The sequence below is a fragment of the Branchiostoma lanceolatum genome, chromosome 3 (assembly GCF_035083965.1).
Source record: "Branchiostoma lanceolatum isolate klBraLanc5 chromosome 3, klBraLanc5.hap2, whole genome shotgun sequence".
Taxonomy (NCBI): Eukaryota; Metazoa; Chordata; class Leptocardii; order Amphioxiformes; family Branchiostomatidae; genus Branchiostoma; species Branchiostoma lanceolatum.
Window position 1 is genome coordinate 24,114,984 of NC_089724.1, and position 19,766 is coordinate 24,134,749.

At 42.0% G+C, this 19,766-nt stretch overlaps 2 protein-coding genes across 2 annotated transcripts; both read left to right on the plus strand.

Moving 5' to 3' along the window:
- Nucleotides 1–7,621: 7,621 nt before the first annotated feature.
- On the plus strand, nt 7,622–8,005 carry LOC136429454 (uncharacterized). The gene has a single exon (XM_066419285.1). The coding sequence runs from the start codon at nt 7,622–7,624 to the stop codon at nt 8,003–8,005; it is 384 nt and encodes a 127-aa protein (XP_066275382.1).
- Nucleotides 8,006–9,804: 1,799 nt separating this feature from the next.
- Nucleotides 9,805–19,616, plus strand: LOC136429455 (uncharacterized). The gene is made up of 8 exons (XM_066419286.1): nt 9,805–9,882; nt 11,341–11,403; nt 12,065–12,349; nt 12,591–12,613; nt 14,008–15,600; nt 16,061–16,242; nt 16,722–16,817; nt 19,403–19,616. The coding sequence occupies exons 2-8, from the start codon at nt 11,373–11,375 to the stop codon at nt 19,614–19,616; spliced, it is 2,424 nt and encodes an 807-aa protein (XP_066275383.1). The 5' UTR covers nt 9,805–9,882; nt 11,341–11,372.
- The last annotated feature ends 150 nt before the right edge of the window (nt 19,617–19,766 follow it).

The following is a 19,766-nucleotide window of genomic DNA, read 5'->3' on the forward strand; positions in this document are numbered from 1 at the left end:
GCGTAATAGATAGGGTGCCTTAGTGGTAATCGTCTGTAACAGCGCTTCTCTCGCTTTACTGAAAGTAGGATAATAAGTCATCACAAAATGAAATTCGTCTTCAATACTTTGTGACGACATGTGGGACACAGTCTCTGAGTGGCTGGTGTGGTGTGGTGTGGTGTTTTCATTGTATCTATCAGTGAGTGAAGCTCATATAGTTCTAGTCGATGATATGTTGCTATTTTAGATGATAACTTTTACGTACAGACATTTTTCTTTGAATGTCAATGATAGAAACAGTGTTAGAAGAGTAAGCGGGAAAGCTAAAGAAAAATGAGCTCGATAATTGGATTAATTAATAATCCGTCAGAAGTAAAGTTCCTGTCAGGAAGCAAACGTATATTGCTGCGATCGAAATCGTTCTAATCCAACGTCTAAGGGATGTCTCAGGTGCTCAACTGGTAGCAACCAGCCTTACAGTTGGGCTCCTGGTTCCAGTTAGCTGGTAACTTGGAGACCCCGGTTCAAATCCTGGGGGCATCTCGGTTGGGGCTGCACTCGTCTTTTAGAAGGGGCGCAAAATGGGGGTTCCGTGCGCAGTGCGCAGTACGTTAAAGGTGAAAGGGTAGCAACCCTTCCTTGAAAAATACACCCTGACCTGCTGCAGAAACCTGCTGATCCATGTGCCACTAGGCACTACAATGTGAACAACAACAACATAGTAGTAGTAGTACATGTTACATGCTGCAGCAACATGTTAAATGTAGCAGCAACCTCCCGGTGTAAGACTAAGGTTTATAGCTTATCTTCTCTAGTACGAACTAAAGTTTACTAAGAATTTTTTTCCGAGAGAGGCTCATCCAACATCGTTAGTTGTTATGTCCATGATCTGTCGCTTAGAAAACACAGACGTAGTTAATGTAATGAATTGTCTATTTCCTTCCATAAATGATAAAATAAGGTGATGGGGCGAAGGCTGTCAGACATTTACAAACGTTAATCTGATGTAATACGTAACAAACGTCTCAGCACTCAACACAACGCAATACATTATTCAATCATTTTGTCAATGAAACTGGTCAATAAGCGAGAGATATCTGATGATTTTTAGTACAATGTACAAATACACAACTTTTATATTTTTAATTTTATACTTACCAGAAACTGACTCGACATAAGTTGATTGTTGGTAATATCTGCAGTCAGAAATATGTGCACAAACAAACATTTAATGTGACTCGTCTGTCATCAATAAAGCGAATCAAAACGACAGTCATTCAATCATAAAGACATTGAAAATGATAATGATAATACTAACTATTATCATTCTTCATTTTCATTCAGTAATGAGGACGAAATACAATCATGCAAAACAGTATGAATATGCTTTATTAAGTTTTATCAGTAAACAATATGCTTAGGGTGCCTTCGTGTATTCATGGCTTATCAGGTTACATTTTTACCGTGTTTTAGCAGAGACAGACGCAACTTTTATCCTTGTTTAACTCAAGGCCCTATGGTGTACAAAGGCGTGGCAAATTGTCTACAAAAGCGTAGCTAATCAGAAACCCAGATAGCTAGGTGCACGGCCTCACATACAGAGAAGGGTTGCTTGCCTTTCACCTTTAACGTGCTAGTGGCACCTCCTCGAGCTCGGGTCCCCCATTTTGCGTACCTTCTGAAAGACGAGTTCAGCCCCAATCGAGATGCCCCCAGGATTTGAACCGGAGTTACCAACTAACCTCAAGATCCTATGGTGTACAAAAGCGCGGCAAATGTTTCGGAGAATTGCTCAGGTAATTTGACCCCTGCCTGTGCAATCATTTTTAACATACAAGATTCGCATGGCTCCCACTGCCTTCTGGGCATGGCTAAAGATAAATTTTTCCTGGAACAAGAAACCGAAGTAATATTGATGCCCGTCAGACTGTTGACCGGCAATAAGGTAGCGACCGGTCATGTACGTTCCTGAAACCTATTTTTATCTCTGTTAAAGTGCGCGCCTCTGCGCGGTCACATTCGTTATAGATGTTGTAAGACGTACGTCGTAAAATCTAATGCCGTAGTACTTAAAAGTAGACTATGACAGGACCAAACGCCAGGGAAGATCTGAGACAAAATTTTCCGTAACAAGAAGTTTACAGGGTGAATACATGTCTAACTCAGGAATGTCCTATGTTTGCGATCGTGCGACGATCGCACGACGTATTACTCTCCAAGCAGATGTTCGGCTCCGGATTGACTTTGACGCGTTTTTAGGCGTTTTTGTCGGGCTTTCTATATTTTCTGTTGGATTGGGTTGGCTTGGTGACATAAAGTAAAAGCGGGACGATATAGAAAGCCCGACAAGAGCGCCTAAAAGACACATGTCAAAAACAAGCCGGACCCGAACTTCTGCTTGGAAACTTATTGACGTATGTGACCGTCCCTTAAGGCAACAATCAGTGCAACTTGTTTTTTCTCTCCATTTCTTTCTCTCAACTTTTGGCAGAGTTTCCTCCTTGTAGTTTTCCAGGGAGTATTTTTCTCACTTACCTCCGTCCAATGTCACTTCAATTAATCCCCTTACAGTTTAACGTCAAAACAACAGGGGTCGCATTCATTTGCATCCATATTTGGCCGCCGCCACAGCACTAACTGGGAACATTTCCTAGAAAACGACCCGACCTTTTTGGTCAATAGAGTTCCAAGCACGTAAAACACGTCAACCACGTCATTATGTAGGAATTATTGCGGTTATTGGCGTTAATGGCAGTGGGCCTGGTAGCCTTGGAGGTCGGTCAGGGTCAGGGTGAAATGCCATGTTAGGACAACCATGAAGTTTGGTAAGGGTTGTTTTGCTGATGAAACGTTGTTTTGTGTAAAGCAAAGAAACATAGAAAACGAATGAGTAAATAAAACCCTGTACATTTAACCGGATTATAGTCTTCTTTATACATATAATGGTTTGACTGTCAAGCAGCCAATGGTATCTAATCAACCATCAGCAATTATTGTCAACCTGTAAGGGCTTTTAAATTCGAGGGGATTCAATGTCGCGGTAGGGAGAAAATGAAGTATTCGCGGTGGGTTTTTAAGTTCGCGTTTGAAAGAACAGTAGCGCTACAGTCACATAATGGGAGCACTGATGGCTTTACGGACAGCTTATCAGAAACCAAGATAGCTAAGTGCACGGCGTCACATCTTCTCGGTAAGGGTGCTAATTGGACGTCCTGATCATTAATTTCTTGCGGTCCCTATCGACCGTACATATAGTCATGTACAGTACCGAAAACAAATCGGAATACTGCGGTACTGCACTAGTGTGCAGATCGAGATTTGGAAAGCATCACACACTCATGGAGCTAGAAATATAGTAGAATGCTGTACAATGTACGGTAAGCAATGTTTTAGATAGAGAAGGTGTGGGAGGGCCAAGAGGGAAGAGTTCACCGCGAACATAAAACCACCGAGAAAATGTCTGCATTTAAAGTACACATAGGCACAAAAAGTTTGGAAACTTTACTTTGGTTAATCATATTTCCGTTGTTTCTTGATCAATTTCAATGCATTACATATCGGTGAAAGGTTGTGTAATATCCTTTCCTATGATACCCAACTCATTTTAAGTGCAATCTCAGGGAGCGAGCACCAGGCCTGTTTATGCGAGTGGGTTGTAGAAAAAAAGTGCCCAAATTTCCCTGCTAGTGTCAAACACTCAGCTCAGCGCCAAACCCATTTGCGGTTGTGTCGTCCGCATCGTGAATGAAACAGTGTGTAAAGGAATGTTATGTTCACAGCTACAGATAAGAGTAGATTTATTTTGACTGTTGGATGGGTAAATGAACGCGTTGGGGCAGCGAGGAGAACCTTATGTTGACTGTTGCACAGATAGACTGACAGTGTTTGTGGAGTCAGCGTCATTGTGTGGGGCAACTGCCAGAGGAAAAAAACAGGCTAATCATCATTAGCAACCTCGATGTGTCATGATATATAGACGCATTTCTCCATCCAAGTCACATTTCCTAGATCCTTACCTCTGCAATATGAGACTGAGTGCCATTCTACAAGATGATAGTGCACGTCCATACAGAATGAGAGTCATTTCAGACCACCTCCAGGATGCAGGAATACAGAGGATAGAATGGCCTTTCTGCAGCCCAGATCTCAACACAATTAAACACCTCTCAGACTCTGTGATCACTGATCAGCTTGGCCGAGCTGTGCATGCAAGAATGATCAACAGAACAATACGACCTGCGACGACTCCTTGTGGAAAAGTGGCCAGGGACCGTGTAACAAAACTGGTGACAAGCATGAGGAGGATGTGCCGGGCTGTGGTGACAGCACATGGCTTGCGTACTCAATATTAAGCCACCTTCATCATAACTGAGGCTCCTTGACGCAATTTGTTGTTTGGATGAAGACTATCAAAATAACCATGGCTTTCATATCAATGTGCTTTGTTGATTCAAGTTTTATATTACCCTCGTGCACAAGCCACGTGCTACCAGCAGTAGAAAAAAATACTAAATTGAGCGTTTGAGCGTAGGGTAATCTGGGAACTTTTTTTAATGTGACCCGCTCGCATAAGCAGGTCTGTTGCTCGTTGCATTAATTTACAACCATAATAAGTTTTATATCATGGGAAAGAAGATCACACAGGCTTTTTAATGATATGTTAATCATTGAAATTGATCAAGAAACAACGGAGATATGATCGACCAAAGTTAAGTTTTCAAACTTTTTGTGCTGATAGGCTTTTGGCTTGTACGCAATGCGTGTTTTTTTTTTAATGGCTGAGGTGCGTTTCTGCTAAATAAACTATGGGCATCGGCTTTGCGTCCAGTCAGAGAGGACGTCCATACTTAGCCTTGTCAGCTTGAGGATTAGCCTTAAGTGTTATCTTGTCCTCCATACTTAACCTTGTCAGCTTTGGTCCGCTCCAAACGTTGGCGGGGTGGCGAGGTTGGGAGCAGACCAATGCTAACAAGGCTGAACTCTATACTAATCCATACTTAAGCTAGGTACTCATTTGCAACTGACTGAATGAGGGAAGTGAAGAAATTCGCACGCGTGCCAAGTGCCTTTCCCTGTGACACAAAAATGAAGGCATGTCAGAGGTTTCAACAATAGTCTTCAGCGACATTCGTCAGGGTTCAGTACCGGGCAACTCACGTTTACGTCAAAATCTCCGAGTTGTTTACTCAATTTGTCTGTTGGAATATCGCAGACCGACAAAGATGACGATAAGAGGATGTCTAGATGCCTTGTGAAGGGAAAACTTCTCTATACTAATAGCTATAGAGAAAAGGCACAATCTCAAGGACAATTAGTTGTTATGAATTATGACATAATTATTTGCCAATGTCCTCTATATGACGTCGAAAGAAACGAATTATATAAAACAGCTTCCATAAATTCTCCTAGCTTTCACCATTTGACTGATTTACAAAAATCCATCTTTCTACTAAAATCAACCAACCCACTTATGATTCAAAACGTGGGTCACTTCATTTTCCACTGCCTTAAAAAAAAAGAAGTCAAGCCCAACTATAGTCAACCATAGCTAACAAAAAACTTCCACAGTAGACTATATAACTATTTCGATTTCCATGTATCTCCATGTACTTGTTTGTCTGCAATAAGCCTTTGGGCATGAGCTTGCAATAAAGTTATTATTATGATGAACAATGTTGGCACTTCGACCATAATAAAGGTGGCGCCTGGTGATGAACAGTCGTTACCACATGGGTCACTAACACGGCGTCTGTCGGATCCACGCTGAGGCTAACGAGACGATCCTCTCAGAAATGGTCACTTGATTTGATCTGTCTGGCTTTGAAACGACAATCTTCTAAGCTCTGTGTCACATTTGATTCACAGCCAGCAATATCGTGGATTGTTGTCGTCCTCGTCGTGCACTTGGTGTACTAAGGACATTGCGATGCCGCCTCTGCACCTGCAAGTGTCTGTCTATGGATCTTTGAAATATTGTCTTTGAAACAATACCTGTACATCTTACGTCATGTTCCAATTATGTACACCAAAATTGTAAATAAATTAGTCCAACAATAACATGTTATTGAATAAAGATATAGACTTACAATGGTGCCGTCCCTAGTCCTACTCCTACCCTTAACCCTAACCTTGACGTGCAAACATATAAGACAAGTAATTCATGTACATCTACTTACACAATTCATCTGTGCATATTTGTGCACGCGATCAAACCCCTAACAGTCAACCTGACGCTTCAACAATCAGACGGAGTCAGATCAACGGTTGTTGTTGTCTTTTCCTTCCACGCATGTCTTCCCTAGCCTCCTCTGCAGGTTATCCGGCCGGCGTCTATTTTATGGGGGAGCGCTGGCTCGCGATTTTTGACATATCGAGGCCAGATTCTTTTGCTGTGGAGTTCGTATTTGCCGGCCGCAAAATACAATTTCTCCCGCAAAAGAACCTGGTCCCGATATGTCGAAAGTCGCGAATCAGCGCTCCCCCCGAAAATGAACACTGGCGGCGACCAGAAAGCCTGCGAAGGAGGCTATGTCTACCCTTGGCGGGACATCAGACACTCTTGTTAGCTTCTTGAAGCACAAATCACGTCTGGGTATCGTCTTCCACATGCCTCGGTGCGTGCATCTCTTTTGTTCAGACGTGGTCTAATTGTCCAGACGATTGTGATTCGATTTTCATACAACCTTTTCAACAGGAAACTGGTTGATCACGAACTGCGTCTCCTACACGGCGTAATTAATGGTGGTAGAGATTGGGCAGCGTGGGTTGAGTAATTTGTCGGAGATATAAAGCCTATCAAAGCAGCCTTAGATGCCCCCTCCAAATCTGTGGAAAAGTCGAGAGCTTCTCTGACGTCCACGAGTCGACCCTGGAAGTACCGACAAAAACAGAAACGCATACTGTTCGACGGTAACCTCCTCTTCATAGCTAGATCATGTATTCTATAGTCTTGATTTTATAACAGGCCATTGTAAGCACAATAGCCATTTTTGTCTTCCTCTTCTTCCCTTAAAAAAAAAGAATCCAAACCCAACTTTTCTAGATATAACAAACACTAGTATTTGAGTACTCTCTTGTTACAATAACGTCAATCACTTTTCTTTGTCGCGTGTATGCCTTCAATGTTTCTACCGCGTACTTGCAATTTGCCTTCGGGTATAAATTTGCAAATGAAATTTCTTAGTACTGACATTGTAAAATCATTAGCGTTACATTTCCTATAGTATCATCTAGGGCCAGGTGACCCTTTTTGTGGCCTTTTTAGCCCATGATGACTGTTTGCATGATGAATGATGCACGTTGGTAACATTGGAAGTCGTGCAGTATTACCTGGTCCGCAACTGATGTGCATGATTCCCCGTATGAAAACATGGGTATTTTAATTTTGATGAGCGCATTACAAAATCAGAACTTTTTAAAGATATGGACAAGAAGTTTGTCTCAGAGGCAAAGGTATCTTGGAATGGTAGAAAGCAGGTCAAGTCATCTAATCATCATAAAGTCAAAGTCTGTTATCAAACATTCTAATTTCGAATCCTACTAGACCTACCTCATTTTCTTAGTCCTTCACCACATGCATTAGAACCGATATTCAGCAGTGCTTCTATATGGATGTGAATCCTGAGTACTGTCACTTGATATGGAGAACAAGATAAATGTATTCGCCACATCCTGGTACAGAGTCATGCTGAACATTAAACACCTTGATCTTGTAAGTAACGCACGAATATACAAGACAACAAACACACAGCCACTCATCAACAGAGTCAGACAGCGGCAACTGCGCTTTATTGGGCACGCCCTCAGGCTGCCCACAGAGGAACCATTCAGGATATACGCCCTCTACGTCCCGACACACGGCAGAAGACGACCAGGACGTCAGAAGACGAGCTACCTGGCCTACATCCAGAACCTGCTGGGGGATGCTGAAGGTGACCTGAGCCCTGAGGCCATCACTGCAATGGCTACTGATCGGCGGATGTGGAGAGGACGTGTGATCGGCCGCTGCGCGACCGACCGATGATGATGATGATAATGATTAAGCCTTTAACGCAACAGAAGTATCACTTTTTTTTTTTTTTTAATTAAACAACAGAAGAATATACAGGACACAGAGGTGATGTACTCTAGCTGAAGCTAATATTAAGCATCACCTCTGGAAAAAAAATACAAGTTACATAGACAAGTACAATAGCAATGAGAAACAGCAATTGGGTCGTCCAATACAAACAAGCTAACAAACAAACAAACAATGAATATATCAATATACCTGAACTAAGTTTTAAAACGTCTGCTTGTCAAAATATAGTGCTGAGTCAAGCCTAAAATGTTACAGTTGAAATCATACGAAACAAAGGATGAACCTCTTAATAATAAATAAATGAAGGCTTGATCAGACAAAGTATCAATATCAAGAATAGGGGCTAAAAGGTTCCGTAGGTTGCCCAGAAGGTTGAGTCTTTGCTGATTGTATATAGGGCAGTACAAAAGATAATGAGCAACGCTTTCGCTTCGACATCCGCAAGTGCAGGCTGGACTTGTTGCTAAGTTGCGTGTAAATAAACTTAGGTTAAGACTGCACGTGCCGGTGCGAAGGCGTGTGAGGAGGGCGCAAGTGTACCGGGGGCCATGACTAAAATGTGAATAGAAAGAAGGACGTACTAATTTCACTAGATGTTTTTTAAACAACGAAAGATTTAAGGATCGAACAGCTATACCAAGACCGTTCCAATGATGCGTTGCATAAGGAATCACTTACGACCTGGTGCCACAAAAACCAGATTATGGACGCACAACTTCATGCTCTTCTCGCCTCGACGTCTTCTTGTGTATAACATGTGTTTTCGTATTCTATAAAATAGCATCTAAGAGGCGATTATACCTACTTCTGCTGTTGAGTACCCCGGCCCTTTAGTACAATCTCGTACCCATTTGGTTTGCCGTACCGTGCGCTACTAACGTTATACAAACGTTGATCATCCTCTCTGATGCTACGGTCACATTTGCACCGGTGCCCGTAGTGAGTGTAGTCGACTCCCGTTGCCCACGAAAAATGAAAATGGAATAGAAATAAACATAGTACCTTTGGGACACCGTATAACATCATATACTGCAGCGGAGGTGGTTTGGCCCCTCTGCGCTACTTACATTCTCTGTCAGGCGGCGCTGTTAAACAGTAGAGTACCCCACTCTAGTAAGGTGCCCTATATTAAGTCTACTGTACAAATATTTACGAACTTCTATCGCTTAGCGGCCTTAGCCTCAATAAATATTTCAACTACAGGTTTTCCAGTTACTTTTGATGATGATGATATATCTATGATAATATTTATGATAATTCACTTAGATTTTGTTCTGTCATAGTTTGCGTGTTCACCGCAGCAATTTGAACTTTGACCGTACCCAGGAGCAGTGAACGGTTAAACACAGGTCATACAGGTGTATCTGGCGGTCTAGTAAACGAAGTGGGAAGGAAAAGACAACAGTGATCTGAGCAGGTACGTCAGCCGGTAGTTTACCCACTTCACAGTTAATTATGTCGTAGAAACTTGGCTGAAATTTTGAAGGAGCGATCTGAATCAGAAACATTCTCACACGAAGTGCAGTCATTTGCATGTTGTTCTGTCAGTTTTGAATCAGTCATAAAATCGCCAAACCAGAACTGACGGTAACACTAACAGCATGATTTTGTTCCTAGCGAACACTTACCCTGCGTGTTCCAGCGATGTTTCAAAGACTACAACACATGTAGATAAAGCACCATTTCCTGTTTTCCAAGCACCATTATCAGAACCATGTTGGACTTTGATACGTCGATGCAGCGCAGGTCAGACGATCCAGGTAGTAAGATACGCAAGCTAACAGTTACTCAAGCAACTGGACATACAGATTTTGGAAACGGTCAGTCTTTTCACTGACAGCACCTGCTGTCTTTCGTCATTATAACTGCACCAGGTTGCTGTTGTTTTGTTTGTTTTTTACTTCGGTTTTTGACAGACAAGGACGACGTGGCACTGCACTCAAGTTTTTTATAACTTATATTAACAGTGCCACGTACAGATAACAACATACCCATTTTAATTTTTATACACCTGGGCGAAGTGAGGAAAGTCGTGTAAAAAGTGCCTTTCCCAAGGGCACAACATCGGTGGCGTCAGGGGGATTCGAACTCAGCACCTCTTGGTTCTGAGTCGAACACTCTGCCGTTACGCCACACGACCCCAGGTTGCTGTTATCTTGCTGTGATTGTCGATAGGCAAGTGTTATTCTGGTGTTAATATGATTCTGTTCAGGTAAGGAGTCATCATACTTAACAAGGCAGATGTGTCGAAACGATGTGTCAAACCTTCTCCCCCTCTCATTGTGAAAGTGGCCAATAATAACTTTGGGGTCGTTAGTACACCGGGTCAACGCCATGACACATTCACCTCATCAGACACATCTCACTGAGAACCGGGGTAACAGCGCAACGCGGGACGGAAGTGTTTTCAATAATGCGTGGGATCTAGACAACCATATTTAGTAGCATGTTGGTCGACAATGTATACTATAACATTGGACATGTGAGAGTGTATAACATCGTTGAGAAGGGTACTTAAGACGCGATTTTCGTGTCAATCATGCCCGGTAACGCAGCACACAATATGGCGGACGTTGAGCGGCACCACGCAAAGTCGACACGAAAATCAATTTTAAAGTATACCCTGTGTGACAATGCTATACATTTGTCAATTCTGACATTACCAGTGCTCCAATACACATTCTTGGCCAACTTTCTACCAACTTGTTGTCCAAATCCCACCCTGTATTGAGAAAACCCCGAAACAGAGCTGTGATTTCCGGGTGGATACGGGCAAGGAGGTTAAATAGAAATGACTGATAAAAAGACCCTTTTTGGTGACGTGACGTCATGAGAAGATCAGAAAGTAGGGGGGCTGGTGAACGTACTGTTTTGATAAAGACAGAAATCTACAGAAAAATAAGAATACAAAAGAAGGATAAACTTTGAATGTGAATTGTAAATACCAGTCACCATAAATGCTGTGTACGATAATGAAAATCAATGTAGACTTTTATAATTCCAACGAGTACCCTGACCCGCAAGGTATGCGCACTTTAGATATTCAAGTGTTCAAGACATTCAAGAGAAAGCCTCGATAACAACTTAGAGTGGTGGAGTTAGGGTACCCGCGGCGGATTTATGAGAGTTGACATTATATGTAGAAAGTTTGAGGAAGATGATAAAAGAATATAATGTACAGAAACTACAAGGCTGGTGTGTACGTGTGTGTTTGGCTTTTATTTACATTGGCCCGTTTGTTAACATCCCTGCTGTTTACATTTCCTTCTTATCTTTAGTGAAATATAGCTGACCAAACACACATATCAAGATGGACAAAGGGTCACCAGTAAAAGTCTCCGGTAAGTGAATGATAACTTCCTTGGCACGTCAGTCTCAGGAGACACATTTACGTAAGACGTTCGCGGTGATTTAATTTCACGGTAGGGAGGAAATGGAGTGTTAGCGGTGGTTTTGAAACAATGTGGTAGGCGGGTAAAAGATAGTACAAACATTTCCGCGATGGTTTTAAGTTCGCGGTGGAAGAGGCTACCTCGAACACCGCGAACATTAAACCAACGCGAACTTTGATCAATTGTTGCGCCTCCGAAGGATTGACTTCTTTTGTGGCTTAGATGACCAAACTTTGTTGTGACCACTACACTTTGTAGATCATTACACTTTGTAGACCACTACACTTTGTAGATCACTACACTTTGTAGACCACTACACTTTGTAGGCCACTACACTATGAACATGTAACGTTAGATAGACGTGCACACACGGTCAAAAAAGTTATGTACAAACAACCATTACATGATCAACTGAAAATGTTTTCGCTATTGACAGAATGCTCCTGTCAATAAGAATTGACAGGATGATCCTGTCAATAACAATTTTATCGACTATTGATTGGGTGTTGGGTGTTCCTGTGAATACAACTTTTTTTACACTATTGACCGGATGATCCTGTCGCAGTAAATGTTGAAACATGTACTTGTTCTCTTTCTATGTACACTGCAGGTCCCATGTCTGAAATACACAAGAAAGTCCTAGCGCAGTGCCACGACGCTCTTGTGGACGAAATGTCTGGTAAGTACGTCTTGTCCGTCCTTGTCAGCGAAGGTGTCATCAACCTGGATATAGAGGCAGACATCGCCGCTGAGGGAAAGGCAGGGGACCGTCATTTCAACAGGGCTTTACTTAGAGAGCTACCCAAGAGAGGGAGCGGGGCTTTTGCAGCGTTCACCAAAGGACTTCAGGAGGGATCTGAACAGCAACACCTAGCGGATCTGTTGAAGAAAACAGGTGCTCATCTTTCTTGAATGGTCTCGTTGCGTTTGGCTATGGCGGTCTTCACAGTAGCGGTATAATAATCAAAAACTGCACCTATTGTTACAATAATCGCAGCAGGACGACTAGAAATCTCAAAAAAAGTTTCATTTTCTCCAATACCGTAGGAAAGCAGACGTACTACTCCTAACATTCAGCAGTATATGTTACTTGTTATCGCTATTTTACCTAATGGCATCTCTCTCTTCTCCCTTAGAAATGGAGGTTATGGAAATGCAGGTTAGTTGTCAAATCATTAAATGTTTTAACAGTCTTCGTGATGTACGAGGGGTGATCAATAAGTCCTCGGCCTCACCCAGAAATAAGGTGCACAACTCAAATATCGGGGAATAGTCTTAAACTGTAAAGGCTTTTATGAATGTCTGCAAATATTCAAATCATTGTGATAATTACTTTTCAGGCGACACCCATGTAGTGTTCAGTGAGGTAAAAGGATAAAGGCATGGACAATTGAGCTGCGACCTGAGGTGTGCTGGCGAACTTGCTCTGCTGAATGTCAGATATCCGCTTCTTTTTTGTTGAAATAAGAAAAGAAATGTTTGTCAAACGTTTGAGACATAAGAAGGAAATATTCACAAAACATTTTGACAATGTCTTCAAATATTTTATGCTGATTCATGCCACCAGGAGCTCGACTCACTCAGCTCTGATCACAGTTCAACCTTGCTTTTCTCGCCACTTACCTACTGATTTTTAAATGGACGTCGGTTGAAAAGTATTGACCACATTAATTTGAAATTTGGTGGATATTGCTAAAGACGTCATACTACATAATCATTCCCGAAGTTTGAGTTGTGCACCTTATTTCTATGCGAGGCCGAGAACTTATTGATCACCCCTCGTATACTTGATTATGATTTCCTTGGAAATGTTTTCTATGCAATGTTGTCTCCTCTTCGATGTTTCTCGTGTGTCGTCATCTGATTTGTTTTAATTGTTAGGGGGAAAGCTATGACTGGCACCTGATCGCGTCTTGTTAGAAAAATTCAGAAAATACAATTGTTATCTTTTATCAGATACCCAAACAAACTAACCATCAAACAAACAAACAAACAAACAAACAAACAAACAGTGATTTAGTATTTAGATATCCTAATGCCCAAATGCAGTCTTTCTGTGCGGCTCTGCTACAACTTTTAGTCCAAGAAACATTCAATACATCAAAGATTCTACAGTCTGTCTTGATATGGCAACAAAGTAAATTTTGCTGCGTTTGAGGTCTGACAATTTTTAAAAGATATGCAATGTTAGGGAAATGATACATATAACACACTTGGTAGCATCTTCTATTCCGATATTAGGCAATAAGGACGTTCACGATTCTAGAGGTGAAGTGCACTGACATGTTAACAGTTCTTGTGTCGACCATGATTTACAAATGTCCAGATTCCGTCGGCCGATTTGCATGACAATGCCGAATGTCTGAAGGGACTTCACCTTCGACCTTGCCCGTGCGTACTCAGAATCGTGAACGTCCTTATATGGCCGATTGACTCCACCAGCGACAATTTTTGCGAAGTAAATTTGGGACCGAATTTTGCTGAAATGAACAGTCTGTGGATAGTTTTTTAGGGGGGAACGGGGAAGGCTTTGCTAATCTTACCATTTTATAGAAACCAGTAGAGTTCATACCATCGGACGGCCCCAGCACGATGAACATAGTTCTACTCGGTAAAGATGGCAACGGGAAGAGTGAAACTGGAAACACTTTACTCGGCAACAAGGCGTTCGAGACATCGTCAAGGGGCCACGCGCAGACAAGCAGATGTCAGAAGGTAGAAAAATCAGAAGCTCATGGAAAAGTGGTTGTCGTCGACACTCCCGGTATCATTGGCACAGACGACGACAGAGACACCAACCTTCCTCGGGAAATCGCCGAGTGCATGGCTCTAGTCCCAGAAGGCGTGCACGGCTTTCCTCTCGTCTTCAAGGCTGGAAACAGGTTCACACCCGAAGAAGAGAATGCAGTGAAGGCGCTGGAGAAACTATTTGGCCCCGACCTCTTTGAATATGCATTTCTACTTTTCACTCACTCCAAAGATCTTGAGAGAGAGCTTCAAGAACACAACGAGACCATTGAGCATTTTCTGTATGATAAAAGGAATCCTCAATGGTTCAAGGATCTAGCAAAGAAGGTGCAGGGAAGGTGCATTTTCTTCGAGAACAAAAGTAGAGAGGCAGATACAACACGCAACCAGGAGCAACTGAAGCGGTTCAAGGAGATCATAAACAAAATGATGTACAATGAGTTAGGAGAGATGAGGGGTCCCTACTCTAACAAGTACATAAAACAGATAGATGACGCCATTGAGAAGGAGGCCGAGAAACGAGCGAGGGAAAGCGTCCGGAAGCTGGCAGAAGAAAATGAAGAAATGAGCGAACTTCTCAATAGTATCAGTAGCATGGCATCATTTGAAGACGCAGAAGAAGGGCCTCCGGACTTTGCCAGAGAAGAAAATCCTGAGAACGTCGTAGTGGAAATGACCGACCTGAAGCCAGACAAGCCATGGGAGGAAGCCAAACAAATAGCCAAGAAATACGCTGAGGATCTGAGACGGGTGTTTGAGAAGGGGTTTCTGGATACTCAAGAAAGAGCCCGGGCGTCAAGGCTTGTTGAGTACATAAAAGAGCTCAGGAACACAAGAGATCGAGAGTTCTTGCCGGATGGGTTGGTGGAGGATGCAATGAAACTCGTCCGTCGCTCCAAACAAGACGGAGCAGGTTCTGAAGAAGTCATCGAGCACCTGAAGAACACAATTCGCCAAGAGTTGATCAACCAGAGCACCACTGAGGAATTCATGAACAATGTCATCCGTCAGATCGAAGCAGAAATCAGGAAGGATATGGCGATGACGGGTGCCTGCTTCCCTGGCTCAGCCCATCTTCTTCTAGCGGACGGCAAAAGTGTCAGCATGAGTTCTGTCGAAGTCGGACAGAAAGTGCGCATCGGGTCGACCAACGTTGCCACTTTGCAAGAAGACACTGTTTATCTATTCAGCCACAAGAAGCAGGACGCTACGGCCCTGTCGTTGTCAATAACTACGAAATCAGGCAAGAACGTCACCTTGTCTGCAGGCCACTTCCTGGTCGTAGCAGATGAGTATGGAGAGACAGCCCTCCTACCTGCCCGAGCCGTACACATCGGTGACACCCTACTGACTGTGGTGTCCGGAGAAGGCGTGCTGTGCCAGGACACAGTGGTCAAGGCAAGGCATCAAATTTCAATGTCTCTTGCGAAAAGAATGGGATTTGTCGATCAAGCTACCTGTCATCTGTTTTACAAAACACCAATAGAAAGAACTTTAATTTCATTTTTGATTCTCTCCAAGTAAATAAATCAGTGGGGTGCCTCTTTGTTCTCACGTATGTACATTGACGTTGACGTTTTGACCTTATACATATTCATCATATTTAACGGGTACGTTAAAATCTGGATGATAACGATATGATGATTCGAGTTGAATATTGATCTCTAAAGAGCCCCCAACCACACCCCACCCATAAAATGGACAACTTCGAACACCATTGTTTGGTATAATTCTTTGCTTTCCTTAAACTGTACATGATGGAGTATATCAGATGGAGTATGTCCTTGCAATGTCATTTGCGATGCCTCAGGGGCGATCCAAATGTTGTGGTATTATAGTATTTCATACCTTACCTCAGATCACTTGGACTTGGACCCATGGCCTGTACTGTCCCCACACCACGAGCGGTTCCATGATAGTGGACGGCGTTCTTGTCAGCTGCTACACCGAGATCATGAACCCCCGTCTGGCGCATGCGCTACTATCCCCCATCTCTCTGTTGACAATGACGTCATCGTACGCATCGAGGGTCTTCAACAGGTAAGCTATAGCAAATGTTGTTGTTCGCCTTGTAGTGCTTACTGGCTTCCTTGCTGTTTCAGGAGCAGGGTCTATTTTTACAGGGAAGGGTTGCTAGTCTTTCCCCTTTCACGTGATCGAGTGACCTCCTGGAACACGGGACCCCCATGTTACGTCCCTTCGGAAATATGTGTACGGCCCCAACCGAGATGTCCTGACCCAGTATTTAGTGCTGTATATATTGTTCATACATGCTGTAAAACCATGTGTTCATAGTTCTCTCTCACTAATAAGGGATGTTCTATCATTTCTTGTTTATCTCTTTGTCTCTTTTTGGATCCCTCAATAGAGGGAGACTTTATGTATGCGTGTGTATTAATCATATGCACCTTCGGCAACGGGGTGTCTGTATACCTTCTCAATGGACATAATTTGGGCACCTTAGCGGCTTCTCTATGTACTGCAGCAGAACGTCCGGTTTTGATATCTCGTCCTCACAGTTATGATGAAGATGAAGGTATCCCCGTGTGGTTGGTTTGGCTGCGGAACGGTCCTCTGGCCTGGCTGAATAGCCTACAACTTAAGAGGTGTGTTGTGTATGGTGTTTTGCGATTCAATTGTCTTTTATTTATGCCTCTTGCAGTCGTTCACATGTGAAATCATTTGACTAACAGCTTAGCGATGAAAACCTATTCTTTCTATCGTATTGTATGACTGATTCTAAAGGGCTGCAAGAAATGAGTAATCATGACAGATTCTGTATCACTACTAGCTTCCCAGTCCTCCAGAAATCATGATCACAACGAACGACGGACTAAAAGCATTTCTAGAGTCCAACACAATTCTTCCTGCATTTTGACACTTCTGAAAATGTTTAATTACATTTTGTTACTATTTTTTCAGGTCCCTTGCTCATACTATTTACTTTTGAAAGTTTTATTTCAGTGTCTATCTTATTGTTTTTCTTCAGGATGATGTAGAGAGAGGAAAGGGTGGCGCAGAAAGGACATTTGACTGTTGCCTTCCACACCGCCAAGATGTCAAATATTTGGTTGCAGTTGACACAATTGTACAGACTTTACTACATTTACACTTATTACAATCCTCATTGTCTATCATCTTATTTCATCATTGTAATATAGGTAGAGGGGTTTAATCAACTTACAAGTGGAGCGATTCTTTAACTTCGGAAAGTTTAGTTAATGTTGCTCTCATTTGAATCTTTTGGCTACGGCTTTAATGAAAGTATAATCGTGCAATCTATGAAACGCTGTTGTATACTTGGAGGTTATACGGATTCTTAGAAATACCTCTAAGCGTGTGTTGAGTTAATGTTTAACGATTGTATTATATTAGAGTCTCTTTGGCAAATGTGGCATTCTGAATATTGCCGATTCCATGTCCAGGTATGTAGTACAAAATACAGTTGGTTGGTGAATGATAATTCAGTAATGACAGACCTGTTACATTTCCGGTTTTTCTTATATATTTCCTTGTTAGTTTCATTGTATGTTTTTTGAGGAACCGGCCTTATAGACATATTAGGTTTTTGTTGCCGGCTCTTAACAGATTTTTTAAAATCTGTGACGTTCAATAAACAAAACAAAAAAATGTCATTTTCAACGACGTGTTATATATAAACTGTAAGCTCTTTACTAAAACAGTTCCTGTTCTGCCAATCCGTTTGTTAGCATATAAAAAAGATACTTATGACTGTATGGTAATAAAGAATGTCACTCTTTAGATATTTATGGGTCTCCGACGTGGTGAAAATATTTCTGTGTCACCATGGTTACAAGATGTTGGGTGATATTATGATTAGTCTGTTCCCGTCAGCCCAGACAAAAACAAATATGATTTCATTGATAGTTAGATTAGACGTCCATAGTTCTAGGCTAATGAGTCTCCTGTAAACAAAATTTCATTTTCAAGATAGTAATTAGCTATCTTTGAAAGGTGAAACACAAACATGTTTATCGTTGTTGTTGGATTCGAAGTCTTTTATTCTATGATGATGGGTCTCCTGTATGCAAAATTTAATTTTCAAGAAATTAATTGGTTATCTTTCAAAAATTAAAAACAAACATGGTTTTATTAGTAATGAGATTAGAAGTCCATACTTGTAGGCTCACGAGTCTCCTGTATACAAAATTCCATATGAAGATATTGATAGGCTATCTTTTAAAAATATTTTAGTTACATTAGAAGTCCATAATTCTATAGGCTGATAAGTCTCTTGTATGCAAAGTGTCAGCGGAGATATTGATTGTCTATCTTTCAAAAATTAAGCACAAACATGTTTTTTTTGTTAGATTAGAAGTACATAATTCTGGGCTTATGAGTCTGCTGTATACAAACTATCAGTGGAGATATTGATTGGCTATCTTTCAAAAATTAAAAAAAAAGAACACGATTTTATTGGTTGTTAGATTAGAAGTCCACAATTCTAGGCTGATGGGTCTGCTGTATACAGATTTTGAATAAAATTATTATGGAGATATTGATTGCCTAGCTTTGTGTTCTGTGCTACAATCTGCGCAGTTCTTCGCCTGGGCTCTCGTGCTGAAGTCTCGAAGCTACTTCTCAAAGTGTACAGGTAGTGTGCGAACGACCACTTCAGGGCAGCACCTGTTGGTGTTCTTGTGTTTACCTGTGTTGGAATCATTTTCGTCAATTTGACAGATAACATTGGAGGTTTGTGATAACTGATTTGAGACTGTGCTACTGTCAGTATGCCAGTAAAGTGGGTAGTGAGGTTCTATCTAATGTTGGTTGTAGGGTTGACCGTGCCGTGTGTAGAGGCAGGGGACTGGCAACACTGTCAGAAGGTTTCCGTGCTGAGATGTAGTGTTGGTGACAGTCGAAATCGTATTGATGGATCAATGTACCGGCATGACATTGCTGGGTATAGTTCCAGATGGAGCAAAGCCGAATATTCTCTGCATGAGTACGCAGGACCTTTCCAGAAAATCCATCTATTCCCGACCTTCACGTCCTGTTTTGACTGTACACGTCGCTTAGGTGTGTCAAGTGACTCTGTCCCAAGTGAATTCCACAGTGTCACTTTGAGTCCCTCACAACGAGACAAAACAATACTTTTGATAGCGGATCACAACATTGGTACACTGAATACCTCTGATGTCACTTCTCTCTCAAAGATACCGTGTGGTACTAAATGCAGTATGTGGCTAGTGAATTGTAAGATAACGACAATAGAAGTAGGGGCGTTTGCTAACCTGACACAGGTGAACACCCTGGTCATCTGGCGGAGCAACCTTCAGGCTGTACGGAGCGGCACGTTTGCAGGGATGGAGGGTCTGGAGAAGCTGCTGCTGTTGGGAAACAACATAACGTGGCTGGAGGTGAGACTACAGAACACTCGTAGTGCTGTGTGAGACCCAAGATATGAACGAAACAACAAGTAATATGAAGATATATATGACATTTTTTAAGGAAAGTGGATCATTTCCAGTTCTCTCATTTCTACTGATATTTTTTTTAGAATAGATAAAAAAATCTAAACTCAGATCTAGAGTGAACGTTTT